This window comes from Xyrauchen texanus, chromosome 2 (assembly GCF_025860055.1).
Source record: "Xyrauchen texanus isolate HMW12.3.18 chromosome 2, RBS_HiC_50CHRs, whole genome shotgun sequence".
Lineage (NCBI taxonomy): Eukaryota > Metazoa > Chordata > Actinopteri > Cypriniformes > Catostomidae > Xyrauchen > Xyrauchen texanus.
In genome coordinates, this window is record NC_068277.1 from 50,197,222 (window position 1) to 50,214,369 (window position 17,148).

A 17,148-nucleotide genomic window follows, 5' to 3' on the forward strand; every position below is an offset into this window, starting at 1 on the left:
TCTTGAATAGTTTTCAGTAGATCATGTTTTTTTATTTGTGTATATGTTTCAGACATGGCTCGCTGTTGGTGTACTTTGGAAGGTGGGTTTCTCAGTTACTATGACAACGAGAAAATTGCCACACCCATCAGTCGGGTTGACGTCAGTGATGTGGCGAGCCTGACCATCAACAACACTGAGAACATCACAGATACAGGGTGCTTGTTTCTTTCTCTCATGCCCTCTTGTAAAAGCAATAATTCACCCATAAATGACAATTGTCATCATTTTCTTGTCCTCATGTTGTTCCAAACCCATATGACCTTCTTTCATGCATAGAAAAGAAAAGGTGAACTTCTCGAATATCTTGGCCAGTCTTTTACTTATTACTAAATTGATCGAGGACTGAGCCTGTCAAGCTACAACATGACAAAAAAGCACCATGAAAGTATCAAAGATGAGATCCACAAATACATATGTCATTGAATAATACCCTTTCTGTTTTTACAGTCAGTTGTTGATTAAAAACAACAAAATAAGAAAACATTTAATTGTTATCACACATGAATGCACTAAAGAAACCATACACATCTTCTCTCATTATATGCACTTACTGGCTGATGCCACTAGTGTTAAAGAGGCAGTACCAATTAAACACGTGCTCTAAGTATCAATATTAATACTTTTATATAGTATGAATTATGGAAGTAAACAATACAAATACTAAAATGTTTTTCATGATCTTAATCTTTTGATCTGAAGGTGTTTGCTTAAATGTTTGAAATTAATTTTGTAGACAAAAATATAATTGTGCCACCATATTAATTTATTTCATTACAAAAAAAAAGTTTTAAATTGATGCCTTGGACCAAATAATAAAGAAAAGTCAATAAGTGCCCAACATAGATGGGAACTCCTTCAATACTGTTTAAAAAGCATCCCGGGGTGATACCTCAAGAAGTTGGTTGAGAAAATGTCAAGATTACATGCAAAAAAAATATTTGGACCTTCAAAGTAAAATATGAAAGTTTGGATTTATTTAGATTTTTTTTTAGTCACAACATAATTCCTACAGTTACATTTATGTTATTCGATAGTTTTGATGACTTCACAATCATTCTAAAATGTGAAGAAAAAACCCCCAAAATACCAAGAATGAGTAAGTGTTTGAAAACTTTTGACCTGTAGTGTATATGCAACATATTATTCTATTTTAAGACATTTATGGATGGAATAGACTAAATTTGAAAATGTTTCAAAAGCTAATATTTTACCAATTTTATGAAACACTAATGATAAAATATAATTTTAAAGTGAATTCTTTTGAATTGTACCTTGAAGGGTCCTTTATAATTAAAAGCATAAGCTGAGAGAAAATGTATTTTATATGTTTGCAAAATGGACATTGTAACAGAAATGTACCCATGCAAATCGATATCGAATCGCAGTGGCGTTTCTTTCTTACTTGGTGCCCTAGGCAAGATCCGATGTACGTGGCGCCCCCCTTGACTCACCACCCCACCCCCCAACTCCCCCTGGATTTTACGATGACAACAACTTTTTTTTTACAGAACTATGCTTTAACACAAAATATATAAAATGGTTAGTTCACCCAAAAATATTCTATCATCATTTACTCATAACATCCCAGATGTGTATGACATTCTTTCTTCTGCTGAACACAAATTAAAACATTTTTAGAAGAATATCTCAGTGTTGTAGGTCCACACAGTGCAAGTAAATGTTGGTTAGAACTTTGAAGCTACAAAAATCACATAAAGGCAGCATAAAAGTAGTCCATAAGACTCCAGCGGTTAAATCGTCACAGATCAATATTTAAGTAATTTTTTTACTCTATATCTCCACTTTCACATCTTAAAGTCACATGTGATGTTTGGTTTCACTTTTAGATCTTTTTGGGTATAACTAGACAATGAATATAGAAATGAAGTAATTCTATATATATGTATATATATATATATATATATATATATATATATATATATATATTTTTTTTTTTTTTTCAGCAAAAAAGAAACATCCCTTTTTCAGGACACTGCATTTTAAAACTTTACATATCTTAATTGTAAAGTGTTTAAACAATGTTTTCATAAACAATTATTGAACATGCACCTGTGGAACAGTGGTTAAGACACTAACAGCTTACAGACAGTTGGCAATTAATGTAACAGTTATAAAAACTTTGGACACTAAAGAGACCTTTCAACTGACTCTGAAAAACACCAAAATAAAGATGCCCAGGGTCCCTGCTCATCTGTGTGAACGTGCCTTATGCATGCTGCATGGAGACATGAGGACTGCAGATGTGGCCAGGGCAATCAATTGTCCGTACTGTGAGACGCTTAAGACAGCACTACATGGAGACAGGAAGGACAGCTGGTCGTTCTCGCAGTGGCAAACCACGTGTAACAACAGCTGCACAGGATCGGTACATCCGAATATCAAAAAGTGCTCTTCACTGACGAGTCACGGTTTATTATTGCAATCAGTGAAAACATCAAACTCATCAAATAATCACATGTCATATGTTGCTGGAAAGCTCAACAAGCCACGTGAAAAATGTGAGGATTGATGTCTCAGACTCGTCCTCCGAGTCACTACGCCACCATGAGGACCTATAGCACATTGGGAATTGGGCATTCCAAATTGGGGAGAAAACGGGAGACCCCCCCCCCATTTTAAAGAATAAAAACAAAAAACTATGTTAAAATTAACACTGCATAAAGTGGTCTAAATGATGCTATATTCTAAGTCAGAATAAGAAAAACACAATTTTCATTTTTGGGTGAAGTAATTCTCCAATGAACTTTTATGTTGGATCACCATTTGTGGGTTAGAGGTTATGGATTTCACCCCACCTCAGAGTTTCCATACACAATAAATACAAACAGACAGAGGGAAACGGACACGCTAACCTCTGACCTGATTAGCTTGACCCTCTGGGAAATGCCCACACTCTCACTTTTCCCCACGTTCTTTTGCTCTCACTACTGTAACAAAAATATCCCCCATCCAAAAATATAGGCCACAAGTTAGAGCTGTTAAAGCCATTAAGAGGGTGACCTTTCCCCCTGGATTAATCTCTGGTGTTCTGCTCTTTATTGTAAGAGCAAAAGACTAACAGAGATTAATCACCATCCTTTCTGTTTCACAGCTGTGAGCATGTGGGCATGTCTGTGTTTGTGTGCACTTGATTGATTGTGTGTGTTAATTGTGCTGTTTCCACACCTCCCTCAGGCCAATGTTCACCTTTGAGTTGTACCTGCAGTCGCAGAAGGTGCTGGTGTTTGGAGCGGAGACCTTGGACACACAAACAGATTGGACACGTGCTATCGCCAAGGTTACACACACACACACGCACACACACACGCCAGCACACACGCACACTGAAAGACAAAAATATGTCTTATCATAACTTTTACTGTTGCAGTGTTTACCGTACGTGAACACTTTTTGTGTTTAAATATGAATGTTCCCGTTGCAGTGTTTGCCAAACAATACCTGTGTGTGTTGACTCTTGAAGGTCATTTGATTGTGTCTTTGTCCCTGTTGTGTCTGTGTGTGTCAGTGTTTTTCTTGTGCGAGTGGGTGTATGCTATTACTCCTTCAAACAAAATCCATCCATCTCACTTTCCTCTCATCCTACACGCACACACATTTCCATTTAAGTGAAGTGTGGAGGTGCCAGTGTCTAGGCAGAAGTGTTTGCGTAACTCTGAGAGACTCGGCTTGGGAATGTTCAAAGGGTGTTTGTGTTTCTACTTCTCTCTGTGTATGCTGGTTTAATGTAATGCAACTCTAAGGTTAGCTGTAGTTTCTGTTTGCCAGAAAACACTAGAAACTTCTCTGTGTGATCTGCACAAGCCCCTGACTTTTAAATGTTCACTCTCCTCTCACTCGCCTGCTAAATGTAATATTTTCCATGTCTCTTTCTCTCCAGTGTTTTGTCCCCACAAGGGCAGATGCTCTGCTGAAGCAGGATAGTGATCTTATTGGCCGGTTGTACTATAAAGAGGGTCACGACCTTTATCATTGGCGAATGGGATGGTTCGCTCTGGTGGGTTCAGAGCTGCACTTCTGCTCTGGAGATGAAGATGAAGAGGAGGGAGAAGTTCAATTGAAACGCCTGCAGGAGCTCAGTGAGGACACACACACACACACACACACACACACACACACACACACACACACACACACACACACACACACACACACACACACACACACACACACACATTTAACTGTCAGTCTCTAACCTTCTGTCTAACATGTTTTGTGTTCCACATAATACAAAGCATCAAACTGGTTTGGAACAACATGAGGGTAGAGAAATTATGAAAGAATATTCAATTATGGCTGAGCTATCACTTTAAAGAGATAGTTTAACCAAAAAATTAAAATTCTCTCATAATTTACTCAACCTTATGCCATCCCAGACGTGTACGACTTAAGATTTTTTTTTTAAGAATATTTTAAAAATATTATATGTTTATGCTCCAAAAAGCACATAAAGGCAGCATAAAGGTCATCTATAAGACTCCTGTGGTTAAATCCATGTCTTCAGAAGTGGTATGATAGGTGTGGGTGAGAAACAGATCAATATTTGTAATTTTTTGCTAGAAAGCACGGGGCTATACGCAGAGAAGAATGTGAACCACCAAAAACACAAGAAGGAGAATGTGAATGTGATTTGTTTCTCTGTTTCTCATCCACACTTATCACATCGCTTCTGAAGATACTGATTTAACCACTGGAGTCTTATGGATTAATTTTAGGTTGACTTATGTGGTTTTGTTTAGCTTTAAAATGTTGGCACCCATTCACTTGCATTGTATGGACCTACAGAGCTGAGAAATTCTTTTAGAAATCTTAATTTGAGAACAGATGAAAGAAAGTCATACACATCTGGGGTTGCATGAGGGTGGGTAAATAATAAGAATTGTAATTGTAATTTTTGGGTGAACTATCCCTTTAAGGGCTCTTGTCAGATCTGGATGAATTTGTCAATAATAAGAGAGGTTTTGAATAGCATAGTAATTATTACAGCGAAAACTTTAAAAAAGTCCCCACAAGAACATTATATATAATGCTGAAATATAAACCAAAGCAAGATCATGTTTTATTAATGCCTTCTTTTGCTATTTCATAGCTTTTAAAGTCCTGTGTGGATTCTTATTTCAGTGTAGTCACAGTTTTCAGTGTCGTAAGTATTTATATCATTAGTTCTGTACAGCAGTACCGCTGCTCTCTAAATGCATATATGCAGCCTAGTGAGTAGGGCACCAACCACGGTCATGGAACACTCGCTGTGTCTGAAACCGCTCCTTATCCACTATATAGTGCACTATTTCGGGTGTCTGTCATTTTGTAGGAGTGTTTGAATTCTGAGTGAGCCACTCGTTCCCTACTTTTGTTCACTCATTCTTACCCACAACGCACTCTAATTTCAAGTTTACATTTTATGTACACTCGACAATGGTTAATTTACCACAATCCACCACGGTGAAGACGTACGAGCTGGGAGTTTACTGCTTCCTTCACTCCTGCAATATTTTATTTCATGCTGAATGTAGTAAATACATTTTTGACAAATCATTACTTGATTAAAATAACATTATAACATAGAGTGACAAAAGATACTGATACATTTGAAAATGTACTCTTAATTTGATAAAATGTGTTTACTTTTTATATTAGCACACAGTATATATTAAAAATGACAAACAGAATGAAGATTTATTTTATTAATATATTATTTAATAAGAATAACAAGTAAGGCCCAAGTATTTTAAAATTTTAACAGGCCTAAAGCTCCGACATTCGGTGTATAAGTCTGTGTCCGAATTCACTCATTTTGTTCACTTGCTGCTGAGATATTGTGCACTAACTGCCATTCACTATATAGGAAATAGTGAATGAGTGAATGATTTCGGACACAGCCACTCTCTTCGCCATACGTTTACCTCATGCCCGCATATCTCACACGCACACGCCCCAGCGCCTCGCTGTGCACGCGCAGAAATGTTGTCTGTTCATGCTCCAGTTGTCGATTACGCAAATGGCAGTGATTTACACTTAACTTGGATGTTTACATGGATTTATACAGTGAATTCGCATGAAGTAGCTGCGATAGTTTCTAGTACCCCCACAAGAGCACGGAGTCTTTATGGACTCAAGATGGCGCCGAGTATGGCTGCTGCGTTGCGAGCTCCGATACAACACTGCGGTTTATTGTTTGTTTTGTTTACAGTTCTTTGTTTTTTGTCTTGGATGTTGTCTGCCTTATTGTTTATGACAGACAAACGCTTTTGGACATTGGTTCTACAATTACACATCGAAAACCGGACTTTAAATTCCTCAACGTTGACCCGCTGTTTACAAACACGCCGGCGGAGCCCTTTGTCTGGGCTGCTCGGCTGCGGAAACGCAGAAGGAAAAGGGGAAAAAGAGCCGGCGTTCTCATCAGAGTAAGACGTCGTGCAAATCGACCCCCGCTACCCAGTATACTACTGGCAAATGTTCAGTCTCTGGACAAAAAGCTCTGCGAGCTGAGAGCGTGGATCTCTTTCCAACGAGAGATTGCTGTTTTATCTGCCTTACAGAAACCTGGATGTCTACGGAGATTCCAGACTCGGCCATCGAAATCACGGGCTTCTCCGTGCACCGAGCAGACAGAGCGAAAGACCTCTCTGGTAAAAGCAGAGGTGGTGGTGTATGTTTTATGATCAACAAATCATGGTGTGATCAGAGGAACGTACATTTCATCAAGTCTTTCTGCTCTCCTGATCTGGAATATCTCATGCTTCTGTGTCGACCATTCTGGCTACCAAGGGAATTCACAGCGGTCATCATCACAGCTGTGTACATCCCCCCACAAGCCAACACAGACCGGGCACTCAGGGAACTGTATGGGAGTATAAGTGAGCAGGAAACCACGCACCCTGAGGCTGCGTTCATTGTTGCCGGGGACTTCAACAAAGCAAATTTTAAAACAATAGCACCAAAATACCACCAACACATAAACTTCAACACACGAGGGGACCGGGTTTTAGATCATTGTTACTCTCCTTTCCGGTATGGCTACAAATCCCTCCCCCACCCCCCATTTGGCAAATCGGACCACTCCTCCGTTCTTCTTCTGCCCGCTTACAGGCAGAAACTGAAACGGGAAGCACCCACCCTCAGAACGATCCAGTGCTGGTCGGACCAATCAGACTCTGCGCTACAAGACTGTTTTGATCACGCGGACTGGGAGATGTTCCGGTCCGCCTCTGATGACGACATCGAGGTTTATGCTGACAGCGTAGAACAACATCCTCTACGCAGGAAGTGCGTAGAGGATGTTGTTCTGACCAAAACAATACGGATATACCCCAACCAGAAACCATGGGTTAACGGCGATGTTCGCGTGGCACTCAATGCACGGACCTCCGCTTTTAATTCTTCTAACACGGAGGAGCGTAAACAAGCCAGTTATGCCCTCCGTAACACTATCAGTGAAGCCAAACGCCAGTACAGGCACAAACTTGAAGGTCAGTTCAACACCACTGACTCCAGAAGTATGTGGCAGGGAATTAACATCATCACGGACTACAAACGGAATAAAGACTCCGCCGTGAACACGGACAAACTTAATACATTTTATGCTCGTTTCGAGGACAATAACACCGCCCTCACGGAGCGAGCACTCGCGGCTGACGCTTCAGAGGTTGGTTCACTCTCCGTCTCTGTTGTGGATGTAACCCGATCCTTCCGACAGGTGAACATCCGTAAAGCTGCGGGTCCAGACGGCATTCCGGGCCGCGTCATCAGAGCGTGCGCGAATCAACTGGCAGGGGTTTTTACGGACATTTTCAATCTGTCCCTCTCCCTGTCTGTAGTCCCCACATGCTTCAAAACATCAACCATTTTCCATAGCACCATAGCTCCAATGCCATCATTAAGTTTGCTGACGATACGACGGCGGTAGGTCACTGACAATGATGAAAGAGCCTACAGAGAGGAGGTGCACACTCTGACACGCTGGTGTCAGGAGCACAACCTCTCCCTCAACGTCAGTAAAACCAAGGAGCTTGTAGTGGACTTCAGGAAGAAAGACAGAGAACACAGCCCATCACCATTAATGGATCTCCGGTGGAGAGAGTCAGCAGCTTCAAGTTCCTCGGTGTCCACATTACTGAGGAACTCACATGGTCCGTCCACACTGAGGCCGTTGTGAAGAAGGCTCACCAGCGCCTCTTCTTCCTGAGACGACTGAGGAAGTTTGGAATGAACCACCACATCCTCACACGGTTCTACACCAGCACTGTAGAGAGCATCCTGACTGGCTGCAGCACCGCCCACAACTGCAAAGCCCTGCAAAGGGTGGTGCGAACTGCCAGAAACATCATCGGAGGTGAGCTTCCCTCCCTCCAGGACATCTATAACAGGCGGTGTGTGAAAAAAGCTCGGAAGATCATCAGAGACTCCAGCCACCCGAGTCATGGTCTGTTCTCACTGCTACCATCAGGCATTCGGTATCGCAGCATCAGGACCCGCACCAGCCGACTACATGACAGCTTCTTCTCCCAAGCAGTCAGACTGTTGAACAATTGATCTATCAGGATCAATAATTAGCACTGCACTTTATTCATCTATAATCTCACACTGGACTGTCAACATATTCTCCTCAATACAACTACTTATATATATATATATATGTGTGTATACTCTTTACTTATTGTATTGTATATTGTGTATTCTACATTGTGTGTATTGTTTACTGTACATTGTATATTATTATTGTGTTGTGTAATTATGTGTACATCTGATATGTAAATTGTGTTGTGCAAGTATGTTGTTTATTGTAATTGGTATATGTCTCGTCACTGTCATGACTGCTATGTTGCTCGGACCTGCACACAAGAATTTCACCTACTGTTGCACTTGTGTATATGGTAGTGTGACAATAAAGTGATTTTATTTTATTTTATTTGAGTATATGCATAAATACTGCTTATGACATGCGGGACAAAGCGCACTGATATATTGCTGCACTGATTTGAAAATGTACACTTAAAAACCAATGTCATAATAGCCCAGTTCCATTATCACCCTGAAAATAACCATCACATTACACTGAAAAGCCTGCGTTAGGATTAGAGACAAAACTTACCTCACCTTTTTTGACAAATATTTTTGTTGTCGAATAGTCGTTTGATCTTATAGGACATAACATGATTTCACAATAAACTTTAATTATGATGTGCAAGAGTGCTTCTGTGGCATGCAGAAGAAGACTCACATTTCAGACACACTCAGTCATCTTTCTAAACAGCTTAAGGTGATGTATATCGCAAAGTATGAGGTAATTATACAAAAATACACATTTCGTAAATACAGAATCAGTGTTGCTGTGAAATAAAGCGTAGCTGGCATTCCTCTGGAGCAAAACTTGCATGAGTGTCTATAAAAAAGGAAACACCCCAGCATTTTATATTTAATGCATCCTTTATTAAAGTTCAAATAATAAGGAAGTGTGTTGTGAAAATAAGGACAAACTCTCATCATGGCATTTTTCTGTGTGATCAGAGCCGCTTCTACGGGTCACATAAATTGAGCGAGAGAGAATTAAACTGCACGCTTGTCACTCTCTCTCTCTCTCACACACACACATACACATACACACACACACACACACAACAGCCCAAGCCATGATACTAGTAGTTATAAAGTGATGTTTTTGAGAGGCTTGGACACTTTATTTTTTTTGAACCAGCAATGACAGATTCTGTTCCGTAGTGTCAGAAAGTGGTTCCATGTACAAATGCGTTTTTTATGACCATGCACAGTAAATTTACTTGTTCATCGAACTGTTGTATATTAGCAATATCATACTCTCAATCGTGCTATATGGCCCTATATCAGCACTGCTGTGATTGCCTATGGCAGCCGAATCACAGCAGTGCTAATGTAGGGACATATCACCCTCTTGCTTGTGTGATATTGCTAACTTGTCTTGCTGCTTTGGCAGAATTATAATAATAATAATAAAAGTAAGCACATATAATATTTGCTGTGGTCTCCCATTCCCTGCTTTAGAAGTTTACCCTGCAATAGTTTACTTACACAATCCAATGCCCAGAAATTTGATAAAGGCTATTAAAATTGCACAATGTTTGGGAAATTATCAGAAAATTATAATTTTTTGGTGTACTATTCTTTTAATACTAACCTCAGAATTTTTATTTGTATGCATGTGCAACCCATATAGGTTCAAGTTCAAACACACACATTTACAATAATCTATTTAAAAAGATTGTTCATTTCGAATTCTTACAATGGATTACATCAGTGATGTCTGCAATGAAGTGTCTCTGTAATAGTTTCAGACGCCTTCAGCCTCATGATCATTTTCTTCAAATCTCATCTGAAATGTTATCCCTTACTCTTCTCTGCCGCCTCCTCTGCAACCTGCTAGTACTTCCTCATTGGCATTCCCGCTATGCTAGTTTTTGACTTGGTTCCCACATCTCTAAAAGACTCATCTGGTCACACATTTCTCCTGTCTCCAAGGGAGACCGTAGTTGCCAATGGCAATCGTGTTTGGGCGGGAGGTAGTTGACATGAGCTTGGCACACATGGACCAGATTTGCAACATTTCCAATCAATTGCACTAGAATGAGGTGGGAAAAATCAATGAATCTCTTTTTTTCCTAATCCGTTCATGGCCAAAAAAGGGATCAAATCCAGAAAGCCAACATACTCAGGGAAGGATTAAGAGGGTGATGCCTCAACAGTTTGCTGAGCCTTAAAATGTAGCATGGCACACTAACGAAGCGTCTCCAGTGGTTTAAGATCTCTATGGCGAAAGAACATATAGGCCTCAAAGGGCTGGAACTCTGTGAAATTAGATTAGGAGACAGACATAGACAAACCAACAGTTCACATATTGGCCTAGCTCGCCCTCTTCTCACTACAAACAGTGGAGCAGGATCGCATTCATTCATTTAGAAATGGGAAAACACTATGTTGAAATGGGTTCAAATTGTCATACACTATATTTGATGAGCAAAAAGGCATTTGTGATACATTACCAGTGCTGGGTAGATTACTTCTGAATTGTAACCTGGTACTGATTACCAATTTAATTACTAAAATGTAGTCAGTAATGGAATTGTGAACCACCACCTTTTTGATTTTAAGTGTATTGCTTTGGATTACTTTTGGATTACTTCTGACTATTTGTTTATTTGATGTCACATGCATTTAAGTATGATAAGCTAGTTCCATTTTTATATAATGTTGCTTAAATGCATTAAAGAAGATTTAGTTTATGGATAAAAATGTTAACGTCTGAATGGACCATTTTTATATTTTCATTAAAGTTAGAAAGATCAGGCTATAAACTAGTAATTTTATTGTCTTTCCTTGTCATCCATGCCAGAGAGGATATCATCTGATTAATTTCACAATATCAAAACGGTAATCTATTTGTTTATTATTAAAGGCTCACACACTGATTAATAAAGCAACATTTTGAAGGACAAAACTTTATGGTCTAAAGGCACTATGGAACCATGTTAACCTATGCGGTGCCTCATGTCCACTCACATGCGGGGAAAAGAGGCAATGTGTGCAGAGCGGGACAGGGCATAAACAAAGCATGTTCGGTGCTAGAGAAAATATTCAAGAATCGCAGAATGGACAGATCTGGTGTACACAGCACTTTTGTTTTGTTGCACTGCTTATTAGAGATGATAAGAGTGCGCAACCGACGTCACGAAAGCTTTTCATCGATATCATGGATTTTTAGATTGTTTTGTCATCCAGCCCTGGTCACAAGTATATATAAACAACAATGTTCTTAAGCTAACAACACACAAACATTTTAATCTTTCATTTCTTTACTGAACACATCCCATTAAACATTCACAGTGCTGTGGAAAATGTAAGTGAACCCTTGGATTTAATATTGGTCGGTCCTCCTTTGGTAGCAATAACCACAACCAAACATTTCCGGTAGCTGCGGATTAGACCTGCACAATGTTCAGAAGGAATTTTGGACCATTCTTCTTTGGAGAAATGCTTCAGCTTTGCCACATTCTTAGGATGTCTGGTGTGAACGGCTCTCTTAATGTCATTCCACAGCATTTCTATTGGTTTAATATCTGGGCTCTAACTAGGCCACTCCAAATGGTGGATTTACTTCGATGTTTAGGGTCACCTGTTGAGCTTCGGCTGGTGCAGAGCCACCCTGACATTATCCTGCAGGATATCCTGATAAACTTGGGAATTAATTTTTCCATCAATGATGGCAAGTGGTCCAGGCCCTGAAGCAGCAAAGCAGCCCCAAATCATGATACTCCCTCCACCATACTTCACCATTGGGATGTTTTCATGTTGGTATGCGGTGCCCTTTTAATGCCATATGTAGTGCTGCATGTTCTTTCCAAACAATTCAACCTTTGTTTCATTATTCCACAAAACATTTTAATTTAATTTAATTGATCAATTGTCACATATTATACATACATTTCTGCATATACATGGTGAAATTATTTATTTTTCACATATGCCAGCTAAGCTGGGGTCAGAGTGTAGGGTCAGCCATGATACGGCGCCCCTGGAGCAGATAGGTTCCAAGGGCCTTGCTCAAGGGCCCAACAGTGGTGTTGGGGCTTGAACCCATGACCTTCTGATCAGTAACCCAGAGCCTTAACCGCTGAGCCACCACTGCACTTTTCCCAGTAGCGTTGTGGAGTGTCAAGGTGGTCTTTGCCAAACTTAAGGCACACAGAAATATTTTTTTTGGAAAGCAGGACACCATGCCTGTTTAATGTTTTCCATATAGTAGACTCATGAAAATAGGTAATTACTTTGAGTCTTTAGCTGTCACTATAGGTATTTTTTTTGTTTTTAACTCAATGAGCATTCTTTAGTGTGCCTTTTGAATTATTTTGGCTTGATGGCCACTTCTAGGGAGAGTAGCCACAGTACTAAATAGTCTCCATTTATAGACAATTTGTCTAACTGTGGACAGATGAATATCTAAGCTCCTCAAGATAACTTGTAACCCTTTCCAGCTGTATGCACAGCAACAATTCTTGATCATAGATTTTCTGAGATCTCGTTTTTGCTAGGCATGGTACACACAAACACATGCTTCTTGTGAACTGCAAGCTTAAAATGATTTAGTGCTTTTTATATGTCAAAATAGCTCTAACCCACACCTCCAGTCTTGTTTCATTAATTGGATGGCAAGTTTGCAGACTCCTGACTCTAATTAGCTTTTGTCGACATCATTATCTTAGGGGTCCACATACTTTTTACAACCTACACTGTATATGTACAAAAACAATTCAATAATTTGTGTGTTATTAGTTAAAACGGATTGTGGTTGTTAATTATTGTAACTTAGAATGAAGGTCAAACCAGATTTTAGGACACATTTTTACCTAAATGCAGGCAATTCCAAAAGAATCACATACTTTTTCTTGCCACTGAATATAGGCTATAAGTAAAATAAGAACAAGCATCCTGAGAGAGGAGTTAGCACAATCCAAAATGCTAAGCCCAGCACAACAAGGCCGTTTAGTTCACTTTTTAAATTCCTTAATAAAAAAGTTAATGTTTATGGGACGTTAAAAGGATATAGAGGTTTGGGTTTGTTTTATCAAACAGTGATTAGTAAATGTTTGCCTGTTTTTAATAATGGCTTTTAATAACGCTTGTGTACTCAATAACGCTCCTTTCATTTTTTTTAAACCCCAATCAAATAACATTGCTAATCAAAATTTGCCAATCTTGAAAATGGCTAAAGTGCAGCAATTAAAGTGCTATTTTTACAACTTTAGTGCCTATGTTTCTCTTGATGGAGTTTAAAATATAATAGAGCAATTTTGTTCTCAGTTGAACTGTTTTGTTATTTGTTTTTATTACTCTGAAATTGATTAATTTAAGAATGAATGAACAGGTGATTGAGTCTGTTAATTATATTAATTTATTAATATAATTAAACAATATACAAAGATTTAGAGAATGTAGTTTAGCGTGCAACATTACTGTTTTAGCCACTGTTTTGGGGTCATTGTTCTGACACTTGAGGGGAAGGGATAGATGAAGAGAGAGGAGCAAAATGACAAGGACACATTTAAATGTATGCATTTGGCAGATGCTTTTATCCAATGCGACTTACAGTGCACTTATTACAGGGACTCTGTAGGGAGTTAAGTGCCTTGCTCAAGGACACAGTGGTGGTGGCTATGGGGATCGAACCAGCAGCCTTCTGATTAGCAGTTATGTGCTTTAGCCCACTACACCACCACTCCATACATGATAAGATGTGAGAGAGATATGTTTGTATACAATTATGTTTACGTGTACATGTGTTTGATGGTTATGAGGCAGCATTCTCAAACTCCTCTCAAACTGCTGTAGAAACTAAAGACTAGCAACACTCATCTGCTCCACTTACTCCAACTGGAAAGTTTACAAATCACTAAAGCTCTCATCATTTGCTTCAGTTCATCTCATCTTACTGTCTTTTATTTTAGTGTGTCTATGAGAGTAATTTTATCCTTATGTCAAGATGACACGTCAGCAAATGTTTTCCTGTTTTTCCAGCTGTGTCCACTCATATGGAGGGTGATGAGAAAATTCAGGTCTTACTTATGGTTGAGAGTGGAAGGTACAGTGCATTTGACACCTTACATAATGCAATACAAATGGCTGCACTTATATTAAAGACACTGTGCTGTCATTGCACTTATTAGACATCGTCTGTGAGTTGTATCTTAATTTGTAAGAGTGTGCTTTTTTTTTAATGTTTTTTTCTTTTAAACAGAACCATTTATGTTCATGGCATAACCAAGCAGGACTTTACACTGTGGCACTCTGCCATCCAGTTGGCAGCGAAGACAGACGGTACAGCTCTTGGTAATCAGCAAATGAAAAAAAATGACGTCCCTATCATCGTGGATAGCTGCATAGCTTTCGTAACCCAATACGGTAATCTGTTTATTTTCCATGCTTATGAGGTCTTATCATTTATCTTTAATACTAATGAAAAGTTTTAATGTATTTATGTGTCTAATTTTCTAAAATGAATTTGAATATTTTAGGAACACTTAAAAATAAGCCACCTAAAACCTTCATTATGCAGAATTTGTAATAAATGTTTATTAAACATTTAAAAGTTCTCTGGACTAAAAATCAAGACTTGAGCCTAACCTGAAAACCCTGTGTATATTTTTTACCCTTGACCTCTCCCTGCAGGTTTGTGTTGCAAGGAAATCTACCAGAAGAGTGGTGACCAGGGGCGTGTTGCCCAGCTCTTGGAGGAGTTTACTAAGGATGCCCGAGTTGTTAAGCTGCGGGTGCAAGACCACCGACTAGAGGATGTCACAGACACACTCAAGAGCTTTCTGTCCCACAGTGATGATGCACTATTGGCTAAAGAGCTTTACCCATTCTGGATTTCTACTCTTGGTTAGTGCTACCAACCACTGACGCTATTTCTATGACTGAGCACAATGATGTCAGAAGCAGGCAGGATTAGTGGGAGGGGACATTTTCATTTTAGATGGATGAAAAATGTGTATACGCCCTGAAGTGCAAGATGAGTCATCAATAATTTTGTATCTATTTTCCTGAAACAAAAAGACAACATTTTAAATATGTACATCTGCTAAAGGTTTATTTGGTCATTATTTAGGAGTACTTGATGTATATAGACGGGGTTTGGAGGGTTATTTTAAAAATGGATTCCACTACATTTTACAGAATACATCATGTCAAATTTAATTTGTAACATATTCTGTTAGATTACTCAAGGTGAGTAACGTAATCTACTGTAAAAATGTTTATTACTTTTTCAGCGCTGGCATATTTTTTCATTTGTTTTGACTACAGTTAAATTAGATATGATATTTTAGATATTTAGATATAATTTGTGGTCAAAAATGATCATCAAGAAAACATTTATATATATATTATATTTAGGCTGTTCTACATCTAGATCAGGGGTGCCCACACTTTTTTGTGTGATGATCTACTTTTAAATGACCAACTCAATAAGATCTACCAACTAAAATAACAGTTTCATTTAAAATAAGACAATGCTTGTTGGGACTACTGAATGTATCCCTAAATGGAATTCATCGTCTAATTAATAAAAAAAAATATAATAATGTTCAATGTTGATATCATTCAGTTTTAACACTAAACCCAAAACACCTACAGCACAATAGATTACAATAGCCAGGACATTTACCTTATTCTGATGACGAGTAAATATTGACCAGGCGAGGTTTTGTTTATTCAGTTATTCAGTATACAGAGCGCGAAACTGCGATGCTACTGCCCGGATTACGCAAAACTGAATGGAATCAGACAGTAGCTAATCCGGGCAGTAGCATCGCAATTTCGCGCTCTGTTCTCAGAAGTCCTTGGAAGGCGCGTATGCGCAAACCTAGTTGTCATGGCAACTGAATAAACGAAACCTCGCCTGGTCAATATTTACTCGTCAAGTGCAAGTCAGACAGAAACTAAAAGAAGGAAAGACATTTAATTTTTATAAAAATTTAACAAAAGTACATTTAAATTTTGTGCGATCTACCAGCATTGCCTTTGCGATCGACTGGTAGATCGCGATCGACGTATTGGGCACCCCTGGTCTAGATGATCAGGTGTGTGTCGCTAAAAATTTAAGCAGTTCGGCTTTCTCAGACTGTATGATTCTGCTAATGTTCACATCCTTGCTAGCGATTAAGCTACCCAGTCACCGCAGTCTGGATGGAATCAATCCGGGGTCTGGACTGCGGTGACTGGAACAAGACATGACGGTTGCGCCTTCTCATTGTCTCTGGTGAGCAGCGCGACAAAACAAAAGTGCTGTGTACACCAGTCTCATTATACACCTCATAATAAGTTATATCCTCTCATAAGTTGGGGTAAGGGAATGAAGAAGGGGCACGTTCATCAAAAAAAGGTTGTGAACAACTGCTCTAATGTACTGTTTAACTATGAATAGGCAAGTCTTATAATATATTATAATTGTGGTTTCAGTTATTTATGAGAAGTTATAACATATTATAAGATGTTTTATGAAACATTACTAATGCATTATAATGCCTTTACAGTGCATTAGAAATATGGGCTTCATAGAAA

General features: G+C 38.9%; 1 protein-coding gene across 3 annotated transcripts in view; it reads left to right on the forward strand.

The window, feature by feature from the left end:
* LOC127657565 (arf-GAP with Rho-GAP domain, ANK repeat and PH domain-containing protein 2-like) overlaps positions 1-17,148 on the forward strand; it is a 145,910-nt gene that overhangs the window by 98,883 nt on the left and 29,879 nt on the right. For all 3 annotated transcript variants that reach the window (XR_007972306.1, XM_052146425.1, XM_052146435.1), the window contains 6 exons: positions 53-197; positions 3,238-3,340; positions 3,941-4,139; positions 14,605-14,668; positions 14,825-14,988; positions 15,256-15,468. Coding sequence is in view for 2 of the 3 variants with exons in the window: in XM_052146425.1 (XP_052002385.1) it covers positions 53-197; positions 3,238-3,340; positions 3,941-4,139; positions 14,605-14,668; positions 14,825-14,988; positions 15,256-15,468 (888 nt within the window). In the remaining variant the exon portion in view is untranslated. The remainder of the gene's footprint in view (positions 1-52; positions 198-3,237; positions 3,341-3,940; positions 4,140-14,604; positions 14,669-14,824; positions 14,989-15,255; positions 15,469-17,148) is intronic.